The sequence below is a fragment of the Molossus molossus genome, unplaced genomic scaffold (assembly GCF_014108415.1).
Source record: "Molossus molossus isolate mMolMol1 unplaced genomic scaffold, mMolMol1.p scaffold_m16_p_2, whole genome shotgun sequence".
In the NCBI taxonomy this organism is placed as follows: Eukaryota; Metazoa; Chordata; class Mammalia; order Chiroptera; family Molossidae; genus Molossus; species Molossus molossus.
In genome coordinates this window covers 116476141-116503308 of record NW_023425355.1, presented here as the reverse complement: position 1 = coordinate 116503308, position 27168 = coordinate 116476141, and the positions used below count along the sequence as shown (strand labels likewise).

General features: G+C 40.8%; 1 protein-coding gene across 1 annotated transcript in view; it reads left to right on the top strand.

Moving 5' to 3' along the window:
* Positions 1–27168, top strand: part of TSPAN7 (tetraspanin 7) — a 139799-nt gene that overhangs the window by 98122 nt on the left and 14509 nt on the right. The window contains exons 2-5 of the mRNA XM_036270741.1: positions 17405–17593; positions 21592–21666; positions 24231–24326; positions 25988–26143. Of these exons, the coding sequence (XP_036126634.1) occupies positions 17405–17593; positions 21592–21666; positions 24231–24326; positions 25988–26143 (516 nt within the window). The remainder of the gene's footprint in view (positions 1–17404; positions 17594–21591; positions 21667–24230; positions 24327–25987; positions 26144–27168) is intronic.

The following is a 27168-nucleotide window of genomic DNA, read 5'->3' as shown; positions in this document are numbered from 1 at the left end:
AACAGCTGAGCCCTCATTCTTGCATTGGTGGAGTTCCTGATGCAATAATAGAAGCCAGTGTCAGCTGTGTCTGTTAACCATATGTGGTAAATGGCTCAGTGTAGGTGTGAAGGTGTCCAAAGGATCCAGCCAACCCTGTTGGATCATTTATAAGAGAACTTACTTTGGTCTTTAGGATAGAGGGAGTTCTGTAACAAGCAGGTTACTCTAGGGTAGTGTCTTCATTTATTAGAGGTCATCTGGCATCGAGCCTCATATGTGGTCAAGGGCCTGAGCCACATTTGGGAAGGATCTTTGCTTTCCCACAGTCACCCCACTTAAGTAGCTAGGGCTTTCATTCATGTAAGCTGGTTCTGGCTACCTGAGTGGGTTTTCCACACAGCCTCATCTGGGTAAAGGACTGTTCTGATGATGGGGCTATCTCAAGAGGCAGTGGCGCCCTGGCCGGTTTGACTCAGCAGTTAGAGCATTGGCCTGTGGTTCGGTTCCCGCTAAGGGCACGTACCTCGGTTGCAGTTTGTCCCCGGCCCTGGTTGGTTGTGTGGGTGGCAGCCACTCAACATGTCCCTTTCACATCGATGTTTCTCTCTCTCTCTCTCTCCCTCTCTCTCCTTTCCACTCTACCTGAACAAAAAGTGTAAAAATGTCCTCGGGTGAGGATAAAAAATAAATAAAAAAAGAAGAGGCAGTGGCTTGGTCTTCCACCAGAATTTTTTTGTATTGCAGGGAGTGCAATGTTTAAAATGATGCCAAACAGGTAGACTGCTTCACAGTTCCCCTCCTTTATTCAAGGGGGAAAGGGACGGCTAAGCATCTCAGTAGCAGGTAACCAGTGGGTGGCCCTGCTCACAGATTTTTCTGAGCATCTGTTCTCCTAGCTCTTGCTGATAAGATGGGGCATAGGGACATGGTCCTACCCCCATCACAGACAATTGCATTAGAGAGAGGTCACCTGACTTGAGATGAGCCGCTCAGATTCTCTCCTCCATAAATTTGAAATCTGTATCCAAGGATGCTTGTCAGTTTCTGTGGGATGTTTCATTTGGGAGATCCTCTAATAGGAGGCTTCTGTCACTGTGTAGAGAGAGCCAGTCTGCACAGATGGAGAAGAAGAATGTGGCAGTTATGCAAGAGAAGTACATCCCAGAGCCCTTGCTCTAGAGGAGGGAAAGATACACATGTGGCCCTCAGGAGATCTTTCCTTTGCTCATGGTGATTGTATGGCTTTTTCCTGTAGCCACATGGTCCATGGTTACAATTCTTTCTGATTAAACAACACAATACAATGTGAGTTGAAAGAAGAGTTTAGCAAAAATAACAATACCCATTGAATTCCAAAGTCAGAATATAGTGTGTGCTGGCCCGCACTGCCAGCACGTCAGTGCAGTCCTGTGGTGAGAATCACTTACAGTGTGTGCCAGGACTTTGTGAGGCTCTTGGCTTTGAGTGTAAACATATGGTAAGATCTGGTGTCTTCCCCCATGCCCAGGAAAGAGTATTCTTGGTCATTAGCTTGTGTGGAATACAGGGAGGGCTCAGCTGTTCTGACCTCTTACATGTTCCTTTAAAGGATAGTCAGCAGGCCAGTTATTTTCAGTGAACACTGTCAGTGGAGAAGGATTTCTGCTTTGTGACTTTCAGGGAAGGAGGGGGCTTACATTAGTGGTCAATGGGGCACACTAATTACCAGGTTGTGCTTTTCTGAACTTTTAATTTGCCTAAGATCACAGTAGTAACATTTGTTTCTAAGCACAACATGGAAGAAATGCAACAGCTTTTAATACTGGTGCCACACTTGATTGTTTGTGTTTTCCCAGTTCTTGTTACTGGTAAGACCCTCCAACCCACTTCTCCCATCCTATATCCTTTCAGCAACATCAGGGGCCATCAAGTGGGCTTCCCATTAATGTGTCCTCGATGAGACCTATTTTCTGTCAGAGTGCTCTGTCTGATCATGTTTATTTATCGAAAGCAAATGCTAGATTCCAAAGGATATATGCATAGTTAATACAGTTGCAGGAGGGACTCATCTGTTTTCACGAACTTGTTTATTGGGGCTGCACTAAGGTGTTAACACAGAGATGTAGAACACAAGATAAAAGACTATTTATAAGAGACAGTGTGGAAAATCTTAAGTACATTCAGAAGACGATGAAATGATTGCTGTCTTTCGGCATCAGGAAAGCCCTCTTGGTGGAAAGGGCATATTAGTTGGGCTTTGAAGGGCAGGTAGGACCTGGCTGGGCAGAAATGGAGCAGGAGGCCTGAGCAGGTAGAACCAGTATGCACCATGCAGGAGTGAGCTCAGCAGTGGCAGATGTATCACCTTAAGGATACCAAGTAGAGCTGTATTTTCCCCATGACCATAACCAAGAGCTAATTACATAGCTCTTCTAAGGAGTTATGTACTTGTTTTATAGGGAATAGATTTCTGGTGCAATATACCATTACTAATAGTACCTTATTAGCTTCTCTTTCTACTTCCAATGTGTGTCAGGTTTTTGACAGAATCTTTGTCTATATGTGAAAAGTATGAAGGTTGCCTCTATAGCCTTTGTACATTTATCTTTAACTGGCTTCACTGATTCTTAAAGTCATCCAGGATTTCTACTCTAGATGAGAAATGGTAGACTATAGTTGCCTAGGGAAAATAGAGCTATTATAATAATAGGGCAAGCGCTCCTTCAAGTGTCATATCCCCTTTTAAATAACACAGCTCATTTTAGTTGCAACCTCATTACATTGACCAGGCATTTCTATTGCTCTTCATGTGGCAAAATTATGTGACCTATCATTTCCTTTTGGAGATCAAAGGAAATTTAACTCAGAGTCTGGGAAAGTGGTTTCTCTGGTTCCTGTGTTGCAAAGCTCCTATTCATTCATATATGAAAATCCAGGGAGATAATTGGCTAGGAAAATGACTAAGCTCCCAGAACAATAGGATCAGATAGCTTTTCAGGCAATTCTGCCTTTCCCTGCTGGCTTTCCATCCATAGGACTTCTGTTCCATGGTTGCCTCTGGAGACTGTGTGGAAATACCCAGAAAGCTGATAACCTTCTGTTGTCACATTTGCAAGCAACCCACTCTATTTTGGGCAGTGCCTATTACTAGAAAATTCTTACTTGTATTGAGACAAGAATCTTTCCTTCTGTCAACTTTCCCAATATTGTTTAAATATAGACGTTTGCAGATTGGCCTAGAACACAGGCACCATGTCTAACACTGCTATAAAAGACAGCGTATTCTGAGTTCCAAACGAGTAATGTATAAAAACATTTTTGGGAGCACAGCCCCATTCATGATTGGAGCATGCCCACAAGCAGGCATGGGAAGCAATCCCAGGAAGAAGAATGGAGAAGGTCAGTGCTCACAGAGTCAGTCTGTAGAGTCCATCTCTTCTCCCCCTGCCTTTTCCCATGTTTTCTGCATGTTGACAATTAGAAACTGCCTAAATAACACATGGAAATTGGTTCAGAATGCTAGTTTCCTCATAACTCATTATTTTTAATTAAATTTATTTGGACAGCATTGGTTAATAATATTATATAAATCTCAGGTGTACAACTTTATAATATGACATCCGTATACTCCATTGTGTGTTCACCATCTGAAGTCTACTCTCCTTCTATCACCATGCATTTGACCCCCTTTACCCTCTTCATCTTAAGTACGTAGGCAGTCTAAAGAAAACTGTGCTCATCTTTGCATCACTCACCTACTTGGAGGAGAGGGCCAGGAACTGGGTAATATTTGGCAAAGAGGACATCAGCTCTAGGAGCTGCCTTGTTTTGCTCACACTGCTGCCAGAGGTAGGGAATCATGGTGCTTTGGGAAGCTGCCTTCTAGTTAGACAGAGATGAATTTCACCTTGGGCTGTACCACTTTTTAGCTTTCTGATTTTGCGCACGTTGTCAAACCTTTCAAAGCCTTAGTTTTCGAACCTATTTTTCATCTGCAAAACAGAGATTAAAAATAAATGTGATGAGCATATAGAGAGAGCAGTACTGCTCAATAAAGACCATTTATCCAAGGTATATACACAATTAGCTGTGTTTCAGACTGTGCCCTTAGTTTATGAAGGACTGATCACATCCCCCTTCCAGGCTATGGGGCAGGTACATACAACACCACTGCCTTAGCTGGCAACTCAGCCCCTCATTTGGGCCAGAATTGCTTTGATAGTCAGATGATTCCACAGTGTCAAAGTAGAATTCCAAAGTCTTCATATATATTTCAGCCATAGCCTTTGTTTTACTTCTCTGGGCCAAACTTAGAGTACTACTTCAGTTTCCTAAACTTTCTCCAGAATATACTACAGTTTTCTGTTTGTATGTCAAACTTGTCCATTCTTCAGACTGGTCCTTGTGTAGATTTGTGTCTGCTGTTTGTGATAGTTACCATTTCTGGCTCATTATGACATATACATCAGGATCTTTACTTCCCATGCTGGTTTTTAAAGTATCAAGCTATAGTTTGGAGCAGATCATGTTTTGATTTCTGTAGATCTTCCTGCTTGAAAGGGGAGAAACAATAAAGAACATTTATAAATGGATAAATTAGTGACTATGCCTACAGGTTTAATTTTTAATTGTGATGACCAAATTCTCAGGGTTGAGAATCAATCTGGCATCACTAGCTTTGAGGTTTTCTGTTTTATTGTGTGTGTGTGTGTGTGTGTGTGTGTGTGTGTGTGTGTGTGTGTTTAATAGAACTGTTAGAAATGGAGGCTTGGGGAGAAAGAACCTTCTCTAGTCAGGGTACTTAAGAAAATGTTAAGGGAAAGCAGTGGTTGAGAGCCAGGGCATTAAGTACCTATTCAGTCACTTAGTGGTGATGACTTCAGACAAGTTTTATAGGATTATTAGGAGGATTGAGCTAGATAAAACATTAGAGCACTTAGCATAGTGCTCAGCACATAGTAAGGACCTACTCTCTCTCCAACTATTGTACATTTTTAAAAAAAGAAATTTTGCTAATATAAGCACTGGTCATTCTCCTAACCATTAATTACAGACCTCATGGAGTTAGAGAATGTTAGAGCTTCAAATTACATTTCCATTAGTGGTGATGGATTCGATCAATCCATTCCAATGTTTTCTTATTTAGTCCCCCTTGTGGTCAAAAGCAGGCATTTGTGAAACAATGTGCTGGATTAGAAGTGAATCAACCAAAGAGCAGGTTTTTATCTAAGTACAACTGCCTGCCTGGACCTTGTAAAAGTCAAGTCCACTATTTGGATTCCTTAGTGTAGTGCTAGTGATGATAGATTTCATGGCCTCTGAAGCTCACACACTTGCTTACCTACCTGTCATCTTGTATTCAATCATTTAACAATTATTTACTGAACGCTTACTATGATCAGATATTGTCTTGGCTTTAGGGATACAACAATTAAAAAAAGGCAAAATTCCCTGCCCTCACAGAACTTACATTCATTTTGGAAGACAGACTAAGCCAGTAAATTAGTGTTCGAAGGTAATCAGAGGTGATAAGGGCTGTGGGTAAAAAGCAGGGAATAGAGGGCATAAGGAATGCTAGAAGGGCAGGGCTCGAAGTTTTAAATAGCATCATCAGTGAAGGGTTCATTGAGGAGCAGAAACTTGAAGAAATGAGAAATCTCAGAAGCCCAGGTAGTCTGTACCCTAATCCTATGTCTTGGGGTCTATTTTGTTCATTATATTCCACAAATATATGAGATCATGTGATATTTCTCTTTCTCTGATTGGCTTATTTCGCTTAGCATAATACTGACAAACCTTAGAAGAGGGGGATGATGTGGGAGGGGGGAGAGATAAAGCAAAGAATATATATGCATATGTATGTAACCAATGGACATGGACAACAATGCTGGGAGGGGGGTTGGGAGAAGGGTGACAATGGGGGAAACAAGAGAAACATCTGTAACAAAAAAAATTAATAGAAAATATATATAGCCAAATAGAAAAAGAAAAGAAAAGAAAAGTCCAGGTAGAGGGAAGAGCAAGTATAAAAGTTACTGACCTAGGAATCAGGCCAGGAGCGTTTAGGGGACAGCAAAGAGGCCTGTGACAACTCTGAAGCCCAGTAAGCAAGTGTGGGAAGCCAGTGGAGGTCATATCACAGGAACTAGCCGGTCAAATAGAGCCTTGCAGACCAGCTGAGATCATTGACTGTCACTTAGAGATGGAATGTGTAAAAGGGTTCTGAGCAAAGGATTAATATTATGGGATTTAGGTTTGAACAGAATCACCTTGACTGCTATACTGAGAACAGTACACGAGACATGGGGGGAGACAGGGAGGGAGAGTGGCTTCGCCCAAGTTGTGGTGGTAGAGATGGCAAAGTGTCCTCCTTGTGCTTTTCTGAAATGACTGAAACTTTTTGCCAATTTCATGTATTACCTAAAGTTAATATTTTCTCCACAGTACCCTATTAGCATTAAACATCTGAATTTTCCCTGTATGTCTTGTTGGTGGCAGTATCAGTGAGGATATTTGAATGTTGAGAGAGAAGTTAATTAAATCACTAATAAAGTGATTTTTCTCCCTAAATCATCTCAGGAAAAAGTTAGGATCACGTAAAGGAGACCACAACCTTACTGTTTGTGTAAGAATCTTATTATTGAATACTAAATGCATATTTCTTCTACAGATTTTTTACTCAATAAATGGCGTTAGGTGTTATCAGCTCCAATTTCATGGGCAAAGAGGCATTAATTCCCCAAAACACCCCACCCCTTTAACTCCCATCAATTCATAGCTACATAGAGCACAGGCCTTAAGAGATTTCTTTACTCTCTAAGTTCTAGCTTCTTCTTGTTTACTTTATATAGGTATGTATAAGGTATGATGTATATATGTAGGACTATGTTTTTGGTATTTTGAAGATGATAATCTTATATAGAAATTATGCAAAGAAAAATTTCCCTTTCTAAAATAATGGAACTCCTAGAAAGTTCAATTTGTTCAACAGAATAATCATGAGAGAGACATTTACTGCTCAGTTACAGGTTGGCATGTAGGTTCACATTTATGGAATATTTGTTAGGACTAGTTTATCCAGCTTCTTTTCCATTCAGTAACTCTCAAGGACATGACCACTGTAAGGGAGCTGAATTTGAAGAAGAGATCGCCACTAAGGTTCATTCTGCATTACGGAGCTTCTACTTGGTGCTTACTATAGGCACAGTCACTGGCTTTTAAATTAAAAATTGGGAATTACGGTCAGACAAGCAGTGATTCTACTTAAAAATTGATATTAGGACAGAATGTCTCAATGGCACGTTGTGTTAGAAAATCGGGCACAGGATGCGAGTGAGGCTTTGGTATTTACAGAGGAGGTAAAGGACCTTATTTCTTCCCACAAGACTCTAAATCTTAATGTACACACACAATTAACAATACAGTACATGATACATGTGTGGTCAGCAGAAACTTTCTGTCAACACGCACTAATAGTTATAGCTTGTGTATAAGCTTACATTGACATGATCTTATTTTAAAATATCTTTTCTTACTAGTTTGGAATTTTATCCATATTTTCATAGCTGCTTCAGTCCTAGGTCACTGAGGAATGGAAGCAAGAGAAGTGGTTTCTCGCCACAGCTCTCCCTGCACTTGGTTGGCCACCTGCTAATGACGCCAACGCTGTTTGTGCTCCTGGTGCTCACCTGCCTTTGTGTGTGTTAACTGGGTCAACAGACTTTATATACTAGTGAGATCAAATGGGAGTTCCATGGAGGAGATGTGGCATAGAGGGAATCCCCCAAACCTGAAGCTGCTGTCACTTAAGCCACTACAGCTGCTCCTGATTTCTAAGTACCTAAATCTCCTTGTAAGTGGCTTTGCTGGCCCCAATTCCTAATAGGTATTCACCTATATGCCGCCTATTTATATATCTGGGTCATCACTGAAACCAGAAATGTGAGCTACATCCAGACAGCATGACCTCTGATTTGCTCACTTCTTCCTTTTACATGCTCCTGGAGACTTAAAGTTGGAGTAAGACACACCTTATTACTGAAAATAAAAAACCTGTAAATCAAAAACCTAAGTTCCTTTTGAACATTTTCAAGGAGAACTCATCAACGGTAATTACAATAAAAAGTAAAAGTCAGGCTCAGAATACGTTGGCCTTAAAATTTCTTCATGGCATAATGGAATATTTCTCAACATTTTTTTTTTAAGACATAGAAGTTTTTTGTTGTTGTTGTTGTTGTTTTGTTTTTCTTTATTGATTTTAGAGAGAGAGGAAAGGAGAGGGAGAGATAAAAACATTGATGAGAGAGAACATCGATTGGCCACCTCCTGCATGCCCCCTACCAGGTTTTGGTCCCACAACCTGAGCATCTGCCCTGACCGGAAATCTAACTGGGACCACTCAGTCCATGGGATGACGCTCAGTCCACTGAACACCACCAGCCGGACTCAACATTTTAATAAGTGTCGAGTGAAATACCTTTCTGCTTATGGGGCCTTTCTTTGGGGATTTATTTTTTTAAGAAGGGGGAGACCTAAAATTCTGAATCTTGTAGGGCAGTATACAGGAAATGAGAATCCAATTCAGGAATGTCCATTCTTTCTCATTTCCTAGTGAGATAATACAGAGTTTCTAATAAAATGTTTAGAAATTTCTTGTGATGCTTTGTTGAATAATTGAATTAAGTGTAAGGTGGAACTGCTTGGGCCTCATTGGAAGGGGTTTAGTTATTCAAGTAGTAAAAGGCTATTTTAATAAAGTATCCTTTATTATGATGTTAGCAGCCGTGTAGCCCTGATTTTCTGTGATAGGCCTATTTCAAAAGTCTACCATGTTCAGACCCAGTTTTTAATTCAGAAAGTACTGTCACCATATTGATCAATTTCTACTCATTCCTGGGCCTCTAAGCCATTAGAGATGATTTGGTCTCCAGCCAGTCACCTGGTTGAGCCACTCCCCAGCTGGACTCTCCCAGGTTGACTACACAGTCCAGCCAGCACAGGCCCTTGTTTAATGCTGTTGACTAGCGTGGTCTGCACCTTAGCTAACAGCTGGGCTCCATCTTGGCCCTTTTGAGGACCATTTGGGCAATTCAAGGAGATGGATAAAACGTAAGCACTGGTAGGCCTCCTGTAGATGTGACTGGAGCCAGTCCTGTCATTTCACAGATGAAGAACTAAGGCACAGATATGCAACATGACTGGTACAAGGTGGTTGTTGTATTTTGAAGATACCTGGGAGAAAGAAGCATTGTTTTCTGGACTTAAAGCATTCTTGCGGTCATTTCCTATAAGATTATTAGGTGCTTCACTACACAGATGAAGAAGATGCTATGGTGGGCCCACAACCAGAGCTGGAAATCCTGGCTTTTCATAGTGCCATTCAAAGCCCTATACCTATTTTCAAAAGCATCTATGATCTGTTAGACAATATGCACTTCAGACCCTGGCTATCTGGTCATTGATAAAATCCAAATGAAAACTAAAGTTTGTGACAAATGACCTAGCTCCTGGAACTTGAATTCTATGAATTGGCTATAGGGTGAAATATTTAAATACAAATATAATTTTAGTGTGCCGTACTTGGTATATAAATAAAGAGTGCCATGTCTGTTCATTGGCATACCTGGGGTCAGTGAATTGTGCTGGTGTTATTTTCCACCATAAGTCTTTAGAAGAGAAAGAAAAGTCTCTTTCTTCCATGACTCCTACTTTTCCTATTAGCAGCTACCTTCATAGATGTGTCCACTCTATTCTCCTTGCTATTCCCTATCTTCCAGTGTTGCCCTCTAATGTCCTAGTGCCCATCTTCCTCAAGCCTTAGCCCTTGTCTTTCCAACCATCCTCTGCTTCTGTTTCCGGAGACACACGGTTCCTTCAGCTGTCACTTCTGGCCTCAACCTTCGCCTGCAGCTCTGATTAATTCTCAAATTCGGAACTCCAGCCACATACACAGCAATGAGGACATGTTATCTGTGTGGCTTTGGCCTTTGGTTGCCTCAAAACCAACAAAAAATTGGGCCTGGACCAGATACGTTTCTTATTGGTTCTCAAATTCAGTTTTAACAAACCAGCATTTAAAATCCTCTTAATTCTCACACTCTTCTCAAGTTCCCTATCCATTTTTAATGATACCGCTGATTTCCCCACGGTGTATTGTGTGTTCTCTTCCACATACATAAACATAGACATAAAAGGAAGGGAGAAAAGGATTGAATTGGATAACAGAGTTACCTAGAAAGAAACAGCTCAAAGCATATGTCTCGTTGCTCTTAAGATAACAGTGTTATCCTTATTTAAAAGGAAAGCTGTTGTCATGCCAGTGAGCTTAAAAAATTTTGGATATCTGTGCAAAACTACAATGCATGACTCCCTGTGTATGTTCCTTCCTTCTTCCAGCAACCACTTGTCATCTTGAAAAGCGGGAAGAACGGTGGGCTTCGAGTCCAGAAATGGGCTGACTTTCTACTCCCATTGCTAATGGTTGCCAGTCACAGGGAGAACCTCATAAACTTTCTTACGCTTATTTGTCCATGGCACATCTATAACTATATATTCAGAGTGAATAAACATGTCAATTTTGAGATTCACATTTGTTTTTGAATGTCAGAGATGGGGGGGAAGCACTGAAAAATCAGGTTTGACCACCTCCCGATCCTACTGAACAAGGAACTGAGGCTCAGAAAGGTTAGCAGATCTCCTCAAGGTCACACAGCTAATCTGTACAAAAGTACAACTGAAACCCTGATATCTTAACCCCCAGCCAAGAGCTATTTCATTCATCTACCTTTTAAATATACTAGGTCCTCTTTTCCACTCATCTGGACTGAGGTCTCAAGCCTACTAAAAAGCCCAATAAGTTCTGGTTCCTAGTCTACTTTAAAACATTAAGTATTTACACACATAATTCGTTTTTTAATTTTTTTTTCCTTTATTGATTTTAGAGAGAGCGGAAGGGAGAGGGAGAGAGAGATAGAAACATCGATGAGAGAGAACATCGATTGGCCGCCTCCTACATGCCCCCCACTGGGGATTGGGCCCACAACCTGGGCATGTGCCCTGACCAGGAATCAATCCGACAACCTCTTGGTGCATGGGTCGATGCTCAACCACTGAGCCACATAGGCCAGACTACACACATAATTCTTAATGCCATCTTAAGTTATAAATGTGACAGATTCACACTGTTACTTCTTCAAATTTAAAGAGAAGACCACAAGATTATGGAATCTACTGGTTTATCTGTCTTTCTCATTGCCTTATCCACCTCTACAAAATCAGGTCAGAACACTGTGCAAAAACTCATCTTCCCCTGCTGTCTCCTCAGCATATACACTCAAGTAAGAATAAACCAAAAGCATAGTTTGCTAGTTAAGAGCTAACTTCTGAGTACCCGGTGTTTTAATTATTAATAATATATATGGAGTTTCTGTGTCATGCATTTTCTTCCTGAGTTATCGAATCCCCTGGAGTGAGGGAAGAACATTTCATAATACCTCTGCGTGTAGTCATCGAAAGTGAATTAACCTGCAAACCTCTGGGATGATTGAATTATGGCTTTCACCTAAAATGCTGTCTAGCTGAGATTTCTGCCTATAATTTCTTCTGTGAGTTTCTTTGGCTGGTTTTAGATCCTGTACTTTTTCTCCCATGTGACTCCTTGTGTGGAGAGAAGGGTCTTCCAGATAGCTTGTGCTCTTATAATTCAATTTTCTATTGTATTTTTCTATAATTGTATAATACATGCTTTATGAGGCCTACCTTCTACATGTACATATAGACATTATTCTGATGATACAAGTTTGTAGTGTATCATGCAATTAAAGCAAAAAGAATATATGGATTTGTCTCTGGAAGACCCAAACATGGCACAGCCTTTCGTGGGCATGAGAGGAGCTGCTGCAGTTTAATCAGAAGGTCTGTGGTCTGTGAGCACAAACGGGATTAGGCTAAAGTAAAATGCCTTTGGGCATGTGAGAAACATGAAAGCACAGTATCCCTGGCTCCTCTCTGAGGATCAGGACACTGCAAAGACAGTAGGGAGACTTTCCAGCATTAGCTGTGTTGACCTGGCGGGAGCAAGGGGAATAATTTTTCTCTGCTGTCTGCTCCCATAACATCCTCTTTAGACTGAAAATAAACATCAGTAAGTCTCTTCCAGAGCATTTCTGACATCCCTTGGTATATTGGCAATCTACGTGATACTTTCTTTCAATGTAATTTTAAAGTAATATGAATTATCACACAAAAGCTTTTTTAGTTCTGACCTACCTTCCTTTTTTGATGCTATCATGATAGTTCTTCAGCCTCATCATCAAGCCTAAATCAGAAGTAGCTGGAGGTATTCTACCCATACATTCTGAGTTGTTCTATAAGCACAGAGATAATATTGAGCCACCATGAGATGCTGGGAATAAAGAGAGACTAAGAGCTTCAGCCTGGCAACAGCTGGTGGATGCTAGGCCTGCCCTCCTAGCTTGTGGTTAATGTGGGAACATGTAAGGTAGTGGTGGTGACTTCACCAGGCCACTCATGTGGTTTATCTCTGGGATCTAATCTATTCCCTTCTCAACCACACTATTGGCTGCTTGCCAATTGATTCTCTGAGAAAGAAGCAAAACTTTCATGATTAATTTAGAAATATGAGGTCTCTGAGGAGCTGAGACATAAAGTAGCTTTGGTGAGCTCTGAACCTAACTCACTGCACCCAAAATCAGAAGAGAGATGTTAGAAGAACCTGTCCCTTGCTTTTCCCATTGTGGGTGCTTGCAAAGGTACGTGTATGAGTAAGTATGTATGTGTTGACAGAAACCAAGGAAGAAGCATACAGATAACAGTGAGTTTTGTCTTTGGTTTATCTTTGTATGTTTCTTATCCTTAGTAAGAAGAATTATTATAGTAGTAAAAAAGGTGAGAAAGCACTAGTGTATTGTGTTTTATAGATCTTTAGCCATTTGCTTATAGTTTTTTTTTTCTCCAACAGCCTTGTAATTGTTTCTAATAATCACCTCAAGTCGACCACCACTACCATCACCAAATATGGTTTTACTCACCTCACAGCACACTACAGCCCAACCTTTTTCTCCCTTGTCTATATAACCCTTTCTTCTTTGTCCTTAACATTGTTATTTCCCCAGATTACAATGCTTGTTCAGACTGGCATTCTTACCATTTCTGATAGTTTCATTGATAGATAACATGAAACTTACCCCCTTCTTAAATCTACAATTGGTTGCTTATTTATTCATTCACCAGACATACTGGACATTGACTATGTGCAAGACACACAGCTTCTTCTCTTAAGGGAATCACAGTACTAGATGTGCATGGGAGAGGGAGAGGGCACAGAATGATAAACGATGCCATACTACAGAGTAAGTTCTGTTTAAGGAGGCTGGGATGAGGGGGTACAGTGTACAAAAAGAATTTAGGATGCGGACTGGTAGTGATAGAAAGGGTAAGAAGGCTGGGTAATAGGATCATCAAGAGCAAAGGTTAAGAAGCCATAAAGTATGGGAAGTACACAGAGAACAGCCCAGTTTTCCTGGAACTACATAGAATTAGAGTCATGAGGGAGATGAGGCTGAAGAGGAGGGTTTGGTGTGTGCTCAAAGCCTTGCATATGTGGAGTTTGGGCCTCCAAACACAACTAATTCATCAGGAATGTTTGAGCAGGAGAAGAGCAACACTTGAGATCACATTTTCTCTCTAGATTAGTCTTAGATTCCTAGCACATGGGTGCTGGAAGGGGCCTAGCTATCCTTGTCTTCATGTCACTCAATTGAGGAGTTCCTTAGAGGATGACCAGCTTGGTCAAGGTTAAGATGTTGGGTGGCTTTTCTGCCATGCATTATGGTACCCACTGTGTTATGTTTGTTTGTGCCTACTGGCAGTCTTTAAGAGGCACCCTTGAGGTCTGAAAAAATAGCCTTTTAGCAAAAAAGGGAATATTTGTATATGTATAATTTATACATATTTATATAATTTACATTGTACAATTTACATATGAATATTTTAACAAGTCAGTATTATAGGCTTTGTACTTTACAGGAGGAGAGGTTTCTCATACAGATCAGTGGTTACACTTGTAGGAATTGTTTTTGGAAAGGAGAAAAGAAAAATGTTAATACTGTGCCTTAAAATCAATTTGTGTTAACTTGGACATGCTACACATAATATTTGTTATGGTAGTAAGTGAACTTTCTGAAATCACTGGTAACAGAAATATAAGACTCTTAAACTTGGTCAGTAGTGTATACTTTCATTAAAACAATCACATTCCAGTAGTGACAGGCAATAGTAATATATATAGACTGCAGCTGCTCAGTGTAAGTCTGAAATGTTACTGAATCTTTGGGGATAGTCACGTGAAATTGCAAGTCTCTAGATGAGTCTTATATTCAGTTTATATAAACAATGACTAGTTTAATTGAACTTTTTGTTTTGTTTAACACATTTACATTGTGACATTTACAGTGTTAGGCAGATAATGGTAGAGTGGGAAGTAGGGGAGAAAGTTTCTCTTTGGCTCCATTTTTACTTACATCACAGTATTTACCTGATGGAGAAGTTTTGTAAGTATTTGGCATTTAATGGACTCTGTTTTATAAAATAGAGGTTCTGAACCCCAGAGAAATGAAATATATTTGTCAATGAATATTAAGTATTCACTCTGTGCCTGGCACTATGCTACGCATTGAGTCATAAGACAACTTAGGCACTGTCATTTCTGCCTAATGTTCAGTGTGTTCTTACCCCTAATGAGTGGAAAGGTGAATATTAAATTTTGATTCTGGTAGATGAAAAACATTTTATGTTTACATTTGGAGGAATATGGCGTAAGTTCTTCAAGAAAAGTACTTTTTTTAGCAACCACCAGATGTCAGCAGAGGACTTGGAACCTTAGCAACATTTGGGATCTTGGTTTTTTTAACTCACTAAGGCCATTTCCAGTGGAACTTTTCAAAGGCAGTAGACCTCCACGGGGCCACCATCTCCCAAATATTAGTGTCAAACATTGTTTCCTCAAGATTATATCATATCCATTCACCTTTACCTTATAAAACTTGGAATCAATTCCTCAATCTTTTTCTGAATTTAAAGCTTTTAATTCTTATATAGAGTGCTCATACAACTCAATAAAAGGAAGACAAAGAACCCAATTAAAAAATGGGCAGAAGACCTAAATAGACACCTCTCCAAACAGGACATACAAATGGCCAAGACACATATGAAGAAATGCTCAACGTCACTAATCATCAGAGAGGTGCAAATTAAAACAATGAAGAGGTATCACCTCACACCTGTCAGAATGGCCGCCATCAACAAATCATCAAACAACAAGTGTTGGCGAGGGTGTGGAGAAAAGGGGACTCTAGTACACTGCTGGTGGGAATGCAGACTGGTGCAGCCACTATGGCAGACAGTATGGTGTTTCCTCAAAAAATTAATAACTGAATTGCCATTTGACCCAGTGATCCCATTTCTAGGAATATATCCTAAGAAGCCTGAAACACCAATCAGAAAGAATATATGGACTCCTATATTCATAGCAGCACTATTTACAATAGCTAAGATCTGGAAACAGCCCAAGTGTCCATCAATAGATGAGTGGATAAAAAAGATGTGGTACATATATACAATGGAATACTATGCAGCTGTAAGAAAGAAAGATCTCATCCTTTGAGACGACATGGAGGGACCTTGAGAGTGTTACGCTAAGCGAAATAAGCCAATCAGAGAAAAAACAAATACCACATGATCTCACTTATTTGTAAAATATGATGAACAAGGTGGGCTGATGAACGAAATAGACCCAGAGACATAGAAAGGAGTATGGTTCAGACTGACCTCAGATTAGGGGGGCGGGAGGATGGATGAGATGAACCAAAGAACTTAAATGCATGTATGCATAACCAATGGACATAGAAAACAATGCTGGGGGGGGGGAGCCGGGATGGGGTGGAGGGGGTTTAGGGGGGGAAAAGAAGAAACATCTGTAACAAAAATAAATTAATAAAAATTGGAGAAAAAATAAAGCTTTTAATTCTTTCACAGTGATATTTCTATAAAGTAGATAGGCTGTTGGGGATAGGGATAAGAGAGTATCACCAAACTCTTGTTTCTATTGAACCCTTCACCCCAAATCAGTGGAGCCCACTATCCCCTGATACAGGGAAAGGTGCAGGGTCTGTTGTTTTTTTCTGCACAGAGAAACAATCTGATTGTGGAGCTTGATGGCTCCAAATTGCATAAGGAGTTTTCTGAGTGTAAAGAAGAGAGGCCTTGGCATCTTCACTGGCCCAGCTGTTTGGTTCCTCACGTAGCATGTATCTGGTGGTGTACACTTACAGATGTTATAGAACAGTGAACAGTGTATTGATTGACAGGGGAAATGGTAGTGAGGTGAGTATTGATTTGTATCATACTTTTTTCCTTCAGTTTCTCATCTGGCCTCCTCACTTGAATGGGCAGACTGGAAGTGGAACTGAGGCATTTGGTATGGGATATTGGACAATAGGGTGAGACCAACCTGGGGAAGAGCTCCCTTGGACACCCAGGCTTCTTTGGGCCTCATAGGGAGTCAGATGTGGTAGTAGAGGGCTGTTAGTTTGAATAAGTTGCTAAGCTACTGGTAAACTGAAGGAGAGGTCAGCTAGCGAGATATAGACACAGTCAACTATTGGCTTCAATAGCTAAAGCTTCAGGGGATGGAGAGTAAGGCATAGCCTGCAGACCCAAGTCTATCCTCTGAACTAAGGGCCTGACTGATGCAAGGTCCTAGAGTTTAGACATGCTGTGGGGATTTCTTTTGACCTAATCAGTAGGGTTTGACAAATAGCATTAAAGCTAATTTCAGGAATTATTTGGATTCTTCTGTTGTTTTATATTGAACACATTATTATTAAGGTGATGAATCAACAGGGATTCAAAAATATTTTGAATGTTTTGCTTTTGTAGAGATTTTTGCAAAAATAATGAAAGAAAATTACTTTGGTCCTTAAAACATGTAGAATGTTCTTAAACATACTGTGTACACACATATCATTGAAGAGGGTGGATGACATTATTACTGGGGTTATACCCAGTTTAGCATCAAGCAGTGGCTCCCAGACCAGACCTGGAAAGTCTCTGAGAACTGTATTAGGATATACTTTTTAAGTGGCTTAAAATGTTCTTTATTGTTAGCTTCATTTCAGATTAATATAGTATTTGGGATTGTATAAGAGACAGATCTAATTGTACAAAATCAAAGTGTCTTTGCTCTATGATGGCTTTAGTTAACAATCTTCAACATTTTCCCATGGCTTCAGGGAATCCTACAGCAATTGCCAATTTGCTCATGGAAACTGGAACCGTCAGATTTGGGCCACATTGTTTGCTTGCTTTTTTATTGTCACCTCTCTCAGCAGTTTCACACTCTCTTCTCCCTCCTCCCCCTTTTCAGATCACTGGAGTGATCCTGCTGGCCGTTGGAGTCTGGGGAAAACTCACTCTGGGCACCTATATCTCCCTCATTGCTGAGAACTCCACAAATGCCCCCTATGTCCTCATCGGAACTGGCACCACTATCGTTGTTTTTGGCCTATTTGGATGCTTTGCTACATGCCGTGGTAGCCCATGGATGCTGAAACTGGTGAGTATGTCACAACATCATACTGATTTTTCAATTCTTTTTTAAAAAAATATAAATCACATGAAATCAAAATGACTTTTCTTGAAGCCACAGACAAGACCTCAATATTCATTGACTCTAATTTTAGTCCAGACTCTTACATAATCCACCCTTTAATCCCCTAGAGGGAAAAACAACCCCAAACAGCCTGGCACAAAAAACAGCCCTGGTCCCCTAAGGTAAATGATGAGAAAGCAGTGGCCAGCAGTTCCGATAGGCCATTTATATCCTTGTGGCAAGATGCCCTGTTCCAGTTTTGAATTCTGTCTTAGAAATCTCTTCAAGCATGTGATGTGCAGCTTTAGTGGGCAAGGCAGCATCCCAAACATAAGCAGCCTTTCGTGTCCAAGTTCCCATTGGAGAAATACTTTCTGCCTCTTTGAACTTGGCTGTGAATGCATGGGCACACTCTTCTCTAATCTTGTACACCCTGATTCAGTTCTGTGGAAGTTGAGCTAAGCCAGAGCTTTGCCACTCAACAGACAGTTGATGTAGTGCCAAGTATTGGCTACCGGGACCAGTGCTGGGTTCCTTTACTCCGATAAGGCAGACACAGCAGTGTTGTTTCCCAAAGAGTAAGGGCAGGCTGTTAAAAGGTTGTTAACTGCGATTCTTAACCTTTTGGTAGACTCGTTTCCTAAATCTCTACTCACTGTCCATGCTTTTCATTAATAAGAGTCAATGTTAAAGGATTTTATAGATAAAAGGTAGTAATGGCGTCTCCTCAAAAGAGAAATTTGTTTAAAAGGATTTATTTCAGACATTCATTCTCTGAAAGGGGGAAGCAGAGTTTTCATCAGTACTTTGTTGCTTGTCCTTTCTTATTTAATTCTAGGTTGTAGTAACGTTTAATACCATCTAGTGACAGATATGGGTGTGAAGGTAATTTACTCTAAAGAAACCACCTTCCAAAGTGGCACAGGTCAGTCTCTTTGTTGACAACTTTATGGAAGCCGTGCTTGATTTGACCACTTTCTCTTCTGTAGACCATACAGGAGACATGCTCTGGCCACCACTGATTCTTTCAGGTTGGTGAAAAAGCCATAGCAAAGCCATGCTGAGGTACTTCTGCTGCTGTCAGCTGCCACTCAATGCTAACACCCTGAGTTTCCCTTCGTATTTCTTACAAGCAGTAGGATTTCTCTTAGTCTAGTATAGTAGTCCTCAACTTTAGATGCATGCTTAAATCACCTGGGCAGCTTTTTTAAAAACACCTTGCCAGGGCACTACCCCCAGCCAATTGAACCAAAATCTATGCAGGGAGACCATGGCATCACATTTTCTAAAAGCTTTCCAGGGGCTCCTATTTTACAGCCAGTGTCGACAACCTCTTGCTTAGTACAATGAGTAGCAAGGGGAGAATTAACTTCACATGCATAGGAAAGGATTGCTAAAAAAAATTATGTCTAAACAAGAGTGGAGGAGGCCTGGTCATGAGACTTGACTGATTCTGACACTAACTGGCTATGTCTTTAGTGGTAACGATATAACCTCTTTGGGTCTTTGACCTCATTTATGAAACAATAGTATTAGAGTACATCACCAAGGTTTATTCCAGACAAAATACTATGACTGAAGGTGGCAGGGCAGAAGAGAAGATACAGAAATGGAACAGTTATCTCTGGCCTCTTCTGAAGGTGGTGTCATACCACGCTGCCATTTTCTGGCAGAGGTTTTTTGTGGGTTTTTTTAAATCTTTTAAAAACTATCATTTAGTTCCTTTGATCTGCTAGATACTATCCTGGGTGCATACTACTTTTTATTTATTCCTCACCATCACTGTGAAGTATAGGTTGTATTTTTGTTACAGGATAAAGACTTTGAGGTTAAATACAGCCAAGGTTCACACAGCTAATATGTGGAGAGCTGGGATTGGAAACCATGTATGTCTCTTTCCAGAGCCAGGATAGCTTCTACTATGGTATTTGCATTTGGAGAAGACATTGAATCCTACCATTTGTCTTTAGCACAAACTCTTCCCAATAGACTTTTGGCTAAGACCTTGTGAAGGAGAAGGGGCTGTTCTCTGGAAGGTCCTGGAAGTAGGGAACTTCCTAGAGTTAAAAAAAATTCTGATCTTGCTGATGAAAGAGCAAGTTGCTTCATTAACTGTCAGTCTAGAATTTTACAGTCCTCATTTAAACTTCATTATTTGTAAAACAACTGAAAATAACTATCTTCACTTTATGGAGGCCTAGAGAGGCTGCCTCTTTCCTAAGAGTTTTTCCACAGAAAGACTAAGGCTCAAACCTAGGAGGACTTCTGCTGGAGTCTAGGCATGATGCGAGACTCTCTTTAGAGTAAAATGTGCTTCTAATTGCATTTTGTACCAAGTGAAGAGAGAGAACTTGTGTACATGGGGCATTCTACTCGTAACTGTGTGTTTGAAATTTTTGTGGCTGTGCCTTAAATATGTGTAGAGACTTTTGTTAATATTTCAAATGAAACTGGCATTTTAAGCCAGTATTTCTTTATTTTAATATATGTATCACTAGCTGAGGAAAACCATTTATGATCCTGTGTGAATATGTATGCTTTACAGGACAAGTGCACACTTTAAAAGTAAGTCATATGACCATGTGCAGTCCATCGAAATTCCACAGTATCATCTAGGGCCATTGAAAACATTGAGGATTTTTATATATTTTTGAGATGAGAAGAAGCAGATTGCAAGACATATGCCTTATAGGAAAGGAATCGATTGTATTTCCTTTTATCTGCTTTTCAAAGTTACAAAAATGGAAACCCTTAATGTCTCATAAGTACCATGTAATATCCGTGAACTTAGGCATGCATGTGCACACATGCAAAATTAACTTGGAAAGTATGGGAAGCATGAAATGAGCAAGAATAACTAAGGATTTTAGATGCCTGTAAACATTGTTAGTCAGTAGTGTAGCATATTTACTTTTTTTAAGGCTATTAACTCTATGTAGTGTCAGAGCAAGAGAGGTAGGTCACCCACTGGCCATCCCTGTGGATGCTGCATTTGGGCCTGCCCACCATACTGAGGAAGAATATCAACCTGTGCACACTCTGGTTTTTCTGTAAGAATGGGAGGGATACAACTGCAAAGGAAAAGGTTTTGAAGCCATTTTATATGAAATGTGCTTAAGGAAACTGGAGGGGTTTGCCTGAATGGAGAAAATAAGCATGGTTGCACTATATAAAGACCTGTTGTATAGAAGAGGGGGCTAGTTCTTTTTTTTTTTTATTAGTTTTTTATTTTATTTTATGACTGACTTATTTTTATTACAGATGTTTCTCCTTTTCCCCCTATTGACACCCTCAGCATTGTTGTCTATGTCCATGGTTATGCATACATGCATATATGTTCTGTGGGGGCTAGTTCTTATATATCCTGAACGCAGATCAACACCAGCAAGTGGAAATTACAAGTAGGAAGACTGGCCAAGAGAATGGAAATATTTCCAGCAGTTGAAACAGTTTGAAAACTTCATGAGCTGCAAGAGGTGGATGGGTAGAGCTGGGCTTGCAGATGTTAGATGAAAGGTGCATGCACATGCTGAACGACCATAAAGAGGAAGGTGATATGAAGGACTCCAGACAGGATGGAACTCTGTCCTGTGACTTCCAGAGTGCTTTCTAGCTCAAGGATTCGAAAAATAGTGAGTTAAAACCAGTGGATACCTTAGTTGTAAAAAGTCCTTCCAGATTTCTCCTGGTGGAACAGAGCTGACAGGCATGATACTCGTACCTGGATGAGCTCTCCTCGGCATGTCTGCGCCAAAAGGCTTCCTCATATTAAACAGACACATTCCTATATTGAAGCTCATATGGATAAATCTGGAGAAGCACATTTTTAAACTTTTCCTAAACTTTGTCTAGGGAATAGGAGGATTTGTCTAATTCTTCCTGACAAGAAGTAACATACCCCAAAGAAGCATTCTTCTTAATCTTGACATATTTGACTTTGTCCTTGTCCACTTGATTTTCAGTATGCCATGTTTCTGTCCCTGGTGTTCCTGGCTGAGCTCGTAGCTGGCATTTCAGGGTTTGTGTTTCGTCATGAGGTGAGTATACACAAAGTAGTTCACTCAGTTAAAGGGTCTTTGGGAGGAGGAAATTTGAAAACTCTTGAAATATGTAAAGGGCACATATAAGCTAGTTGGCATCTCCAGTGATATCGCTATTTTCCAAATGTCACATAATATGGGCTGAAATGCCAATTCATTTCTTAATGCAGGAATTTTGCCAAACTTGAAAACCTAGTTGTTGATCCTCAGTCTGTGTCTTTATATAGCTATTACATAAAATCATTCTCCACCTTGTTTTAAAGCAGTGACCTTCAATATAGATTAAATACTCCTTTTAAAATAGCCACTGCAGCAAGGCACAAATATATAGCTATGCAACAGGATTTCTGAGACTGCGAAGGCAAGCCAAACTAGTTGTGGTCGAAAGGCAAACTGCTAGATTTCCCCAAAGCAGCCTGTGCTTTCTGCTCTCCTCCCCAAAGTCTCTGGGGGCCACCCAGGGGTAAAATCCACACCCCAGTAGTGAGGAGTCCTGCTGCCTTGCCAGGTGGTAAGGGAAAAGGAGAAAAAGACAGTCGTGATCCAAAACTCTTCCAGTTCTTTGTTTTTAATTTACATGTAAACTTTTAAATTTCCAAAGCAGGGAAAAAAATAATTCTGAATCCTGTTTTGTGATCCTAACTTCTAGTTTCGAGGACACTGTGTCATGTGTGACAATCCTTCCACGTACTGTCCCTGTAGCTGCTCTAGACAATAGATAGACAATAATGTATGCACGAGATGTTCTCATGCGGTTTGTAGCCACCATAGCATCACTTTTCAGATAAGTATGTTGATGATAGGTTAGAAAGCATGTATCCCACAATAAAGTTCTGGTTCCAATTCCAAAATAAAAAAAAATACATTATTGTAAATCCATATTTATAAATACATTATTGTACTCTGTAAACAGCAGTAAGCCGGAAGTAGATATGCATGTGTTAGAAAGGGACAAAACAGCAAAATATAGGTGGAAAACACTGAGGTAGTGTTCCTGTGGCTCTTGGAAGGCTGGCATCATCTGCCCCAGGCCCCACTTTTGTGCTCAACCAAGTTCCCAGGGAGCCTACTTAATGCACTTTCTGCCTCCTTTCCCTTTGCCCTGTTTTTTTCCCCTTACCAGTGTTAGTATCTCAGGTGTGGTGCATCTGGAATTAGATGTTACATTCTTATTCTCATGTGAGGTGAAATCTGATGCCATCACAGCTTGACAGCCCTAGAGGTGCCCCCAATGCATGTGTGAACTCCAAGGACAACCTGGCTGGCTCCTACCTAAGCCCTTGCTCATCTTTCTTCCATGTGCAGCTGTGACTGGGCTCCACGTACTGGATTTTCTTTTAAAATCAGATACCTAGAGCCTGGACATCCTCATCACCTAAGCTCTTTTAATCTGAAAAACACTTAGGGGAGTGGTGAATGGAGGTTGCAGTATCACTCTTTGTCCACCAGTACTGGTCTTGAGTTTGGCTAAACAGTGAAACACTCACAATGACAATATGTGACATTTAGCACTGTTTAGTCACAAGGATATAGTAAAGGAAGCACAGATTGCCAGTGGGGCAGCAGTGGGTTTGTTTCAGCACTAAGATTCCTCAGAGTGGTCCAGGGTCCACTCTTTGTACACTTGCCCACCCCTAAGAGACAACACAGGTGCAGTGAAGTGAAAGGACACAGCTGGGTGTGGTAGCCACCTTGGTTTAGAAGTTCCATATGACAAATGTCTGTTTATCACTTGTCACTGTCCCATAGGCATAGCATTCAGTATCTCAGCAAGTAACATGCCTAGCTAGAAGAGTCACCATACTTAGTTAGCCCAAAGCTTCCCATTAGGTAATATTGTCATTTGTTGTCCTCCCAGTCCAAAGTAATTTCACCAGTTGGGGGCAGTTTTACCCTAAGCAGGGTTGCCTGGTAACACACCTGACACTCCACCTTCAGCAGGATTCCAGGGGAACTGAGCTTAAAAGCTAATCAAGGTAAAATGTGTCTTCACAGAGGAGAAAAGGTTTTGTTAACCATTTATTAACAAGAAAAGTTCATGTTCTTTGGCTTTTTTTTTAGCCTTAATAAGGACAGGTAAGTGAAAGTTGCCCCCCTCCACTCCTACATGCTAGAATAAGGATCTGTTTCTGGTCAAAACATTGGTCTTCTTGCCACCCAATGGCCTGTCCTTGATCATCCTTCTGAGTGAGAACAATAAAAGTTACAGAAATAAAGATAGGCATTAATTAGTTCAAAGAAAGTAACTAGAAAATCCAGACCTAAGCTTTGGCAGCTCACCATCACAGGCCTTTTAGAGACTGACCAGCCACTTCAGTGGGTCATTTAACAAGGTGGGCTACCTCTAGATTAGGGGTATGGAGAACATTTTTTTTTTAATTTCTGAGCTAATACACCCCTGGTGATTTTTCTGACCTCAGCTCAGAAAATGGCACTCACTCCCTGGCCTAAATTTAATCAGAGACTTTCAGAAGAGGCTCTTTTGGGGTAGAAGTTGGTAAGAATCTGAGTTGGTTTGGGCTGCAGTGGACCAGAACCCTGTTCCTCCCGGTCTTCCATAGATCAAGGACACCTTCCTGAGGACTTACATGGATGCCATGCAGAATTACAACGGCAATGATGAGAGGAGCCAGGCAGTGGACCATGTGCAGCGCAGCGTAAGTTCCAGGGAGGGAGATCGGGCTGGGAACTGCTTGTGAGGTATGGCCTTAGACTTGTGTGCCCCTGTTGATGCCCATTCTCCAACTTTCAGTCCCATTCCATTTCTAAGGGTTGACATCCAGTATTTGTCCAGGGTCCAGTTATCCAGGTAATTAGTGTCAAGAAGCATCACTAGCCCTGGCCGGTTTGGCTCAGCGGTTAGAGCGTCGGCCTGCGGTCGGGAGAGGCCCGGGTTCGGTTCCCGCTAAGGGCACGTACCTTGGCTGCAGTTTGTCCCCGGCCCTGGGTGGGTCGTGCGGGTGGCGGCCACTCGATGTGTCCCTTTCACATTGATGTTTCTCTCTCTCTCTTCCTCTCTCTCCCTCCCACTCTATCTGAATAAGAAGTGGAAAAATGTCCTCGGGTGAGGATAAAAAAAAAAAAAGAAGAAGCATCACTAGCTATGATTTGCTTTTTATAAGTAAAGCTTGTGAGCATCCCAAGGAAAGCAAATTTGTCCTTAAAATCTGAAGCCTTGGAAAGTTGGTAGGCAGTAAGCATGTGACAGCCTTGCTTAGAGTTGGCTCCCAAAGGTTAGCATTCTGGAAGTGGTGTCTTTAGTCTGGGTGAAGAACTCAAGTAAATTGCCTTCATGGGCTTGCACAGCATAGTGGGGGTGGAGAGTGGACCTAGAAGAAACTGAGGGTCTGTTAGGTGTATGAATGGCCCAGGCTGCCTGATGCTTTACAAAGGATATGAGGAAAATAGAAGTTTCCTGCCTAGAGGCACTCAGGAGGGCAGGTGCTGGTGCTAAATAAAGCCTGATGCCCATCAGGATCACCTGGGGAGGTTTTGGGTTTTGGGGTGTTTCTGTTTTGGGTTTTGTTTTACTTTGGAAGCAGTATTTTAATTTTGGGGGGTAGTTTATTTTGATAAAAATTTGAACTTATCTAGAAAAATTATAATAGTACAAAGAATTATATACCTTTTACCCAGATTCACTAATTAATTCTAGTTTGCCCCATTTGTTTAACATTTTCTATGTCAGTGGTTGGCAAATCTTCTCTGTAAAGGGTCAAATAGTAACTATTTGAGGCTTTGAGGGCTATGCAGTCTCTGTCACAACTATTCTGCCTCTGTAGCACAAAAGTCACCATAGACAACATGTAAGCTAAGAGCTGTGGCTGTATCCCAATAAAACTTGATTTACAAAACCAGGCAGCTCTCTTTCTACCTCTATGTGCGTTCCCCCTCAAAAAACCATTTATGTACTTATTAGTATAGATCCTTTGAAGAGCTTTTTAAAACCATTGTGGCCTTGGCTTCCCCATTGGTAGTCCTGGTTGAATTGAGCTATATACATCTATACCTTCAACAGCACTCAGCTCACAAAAGTGATGTTGATGCAAAACCGGGTCACTGCTTTGCTTTAAAGAGGTCATAAGAAAGCCAACAGGACCTGTCATCTAGGACTAACTTCCTTCTCTGATTTCGAATGGGCTTCCCAGTGAGAATAATTGTTAGTGGAGCTTTAGCTCATCTTTACTCAACAACACTGTGCCTGTTGACTCAGAGGCTTGGCCATGTTTCTCTCTTAAAAGTTGCAGGACCTTGAGTGAGGAGACCACACAGTCTTTGATCTGCCACACTTTGATTCTTTTCCTTTCCCTGTTAACAGCTGAGCTGCTGTGGTGTGCAGAACTACACCAACTGGAGCACGAGCTCCTACTTCCCAGAGCATGGCATCCCCCCGAGTTGCTGCATGAATGACACCGACTGTAATCCCCATGATCTGCACAATCTGACCGTGGCTGCCACCAAAGTTTATCAAAAGGTACTTGCTTCCTTTCAGTCCTGATGGGATCGGTGGTGAATGTTTGGGGAGGGCTTTTTTGTTTTTGTGAGATTATGACAAGTAGTTTAGAAATGGTAGTCTAGGAAGGAGTCAAGAATCTGCCTTTGTGGTCCTTTATTGCCTGGGAGAGGCACTTGAGGCTGCCCACTTCTAAGGAGAAAGCTGTAACTCAGCTCAGCCCTGCATTCCTCTCTCAGCAAGAATCTACCAGGCATAGTTAGGAAGGTTTAGCAAGTGGTTTCTGTTAACCCTGATGCTGATGTCAGACAGGGAATGCTGACTTTCTTCTTTCTGGGTGTCTTTCTTCTGCTTAATATATCTTTTAAACATGAAATCATTTGCAGCTGGGTGTCAGTCCTTAGCAGGAAGGGGGAGTAAAGTTGACAGACACCATCTGCTTCTGCTAGGAGGGTGGCCTTTATTTTAGGGAGTTCACTGTTATAGGAAAAGAAATTAACAACTCCAATTCAACTCACTGTCAACATCCTGACTCCAAAAGAAATGAAAGGGAAAAGGGAACTGGCTAAAAGATACTTGAAAGTATGTAGTGGAATTGAGGAATATGAAATTTCAGTAGTCAGAGAAAAGAATATCAATTCTGTATTCTGCTTTACAGAGACTATGTTGAAGACAGGATACAAATGCATGTGAAGGCTATCTATATTCTTAAATGTTAGAGCAATACCAGATAGAAGATATATTTTGGTAAACAGGAGAGAGAATAAAACCCTACTATTTAGTTTATTTGTGGTTATGTGGCCATCAGGTAAATTTCTGTTTCTTACTAAGATAAAACTCTTCTAAGGTCTTCAAAATTCTATGTGATCTGGGCAAACTACTGAATAATTCATAGACTATAGCCATTCTATCAAGATTAAAATGTTGAGATTGATTTCTGTATTTTTCCCACTTAATGTTGGTATTTCTAGCATAAACACTATGTTCACATTCTAGAAGCTTGGTTTGTCATGCTGGGCTTATGACTTTGTTATTGGAGTCGGGAG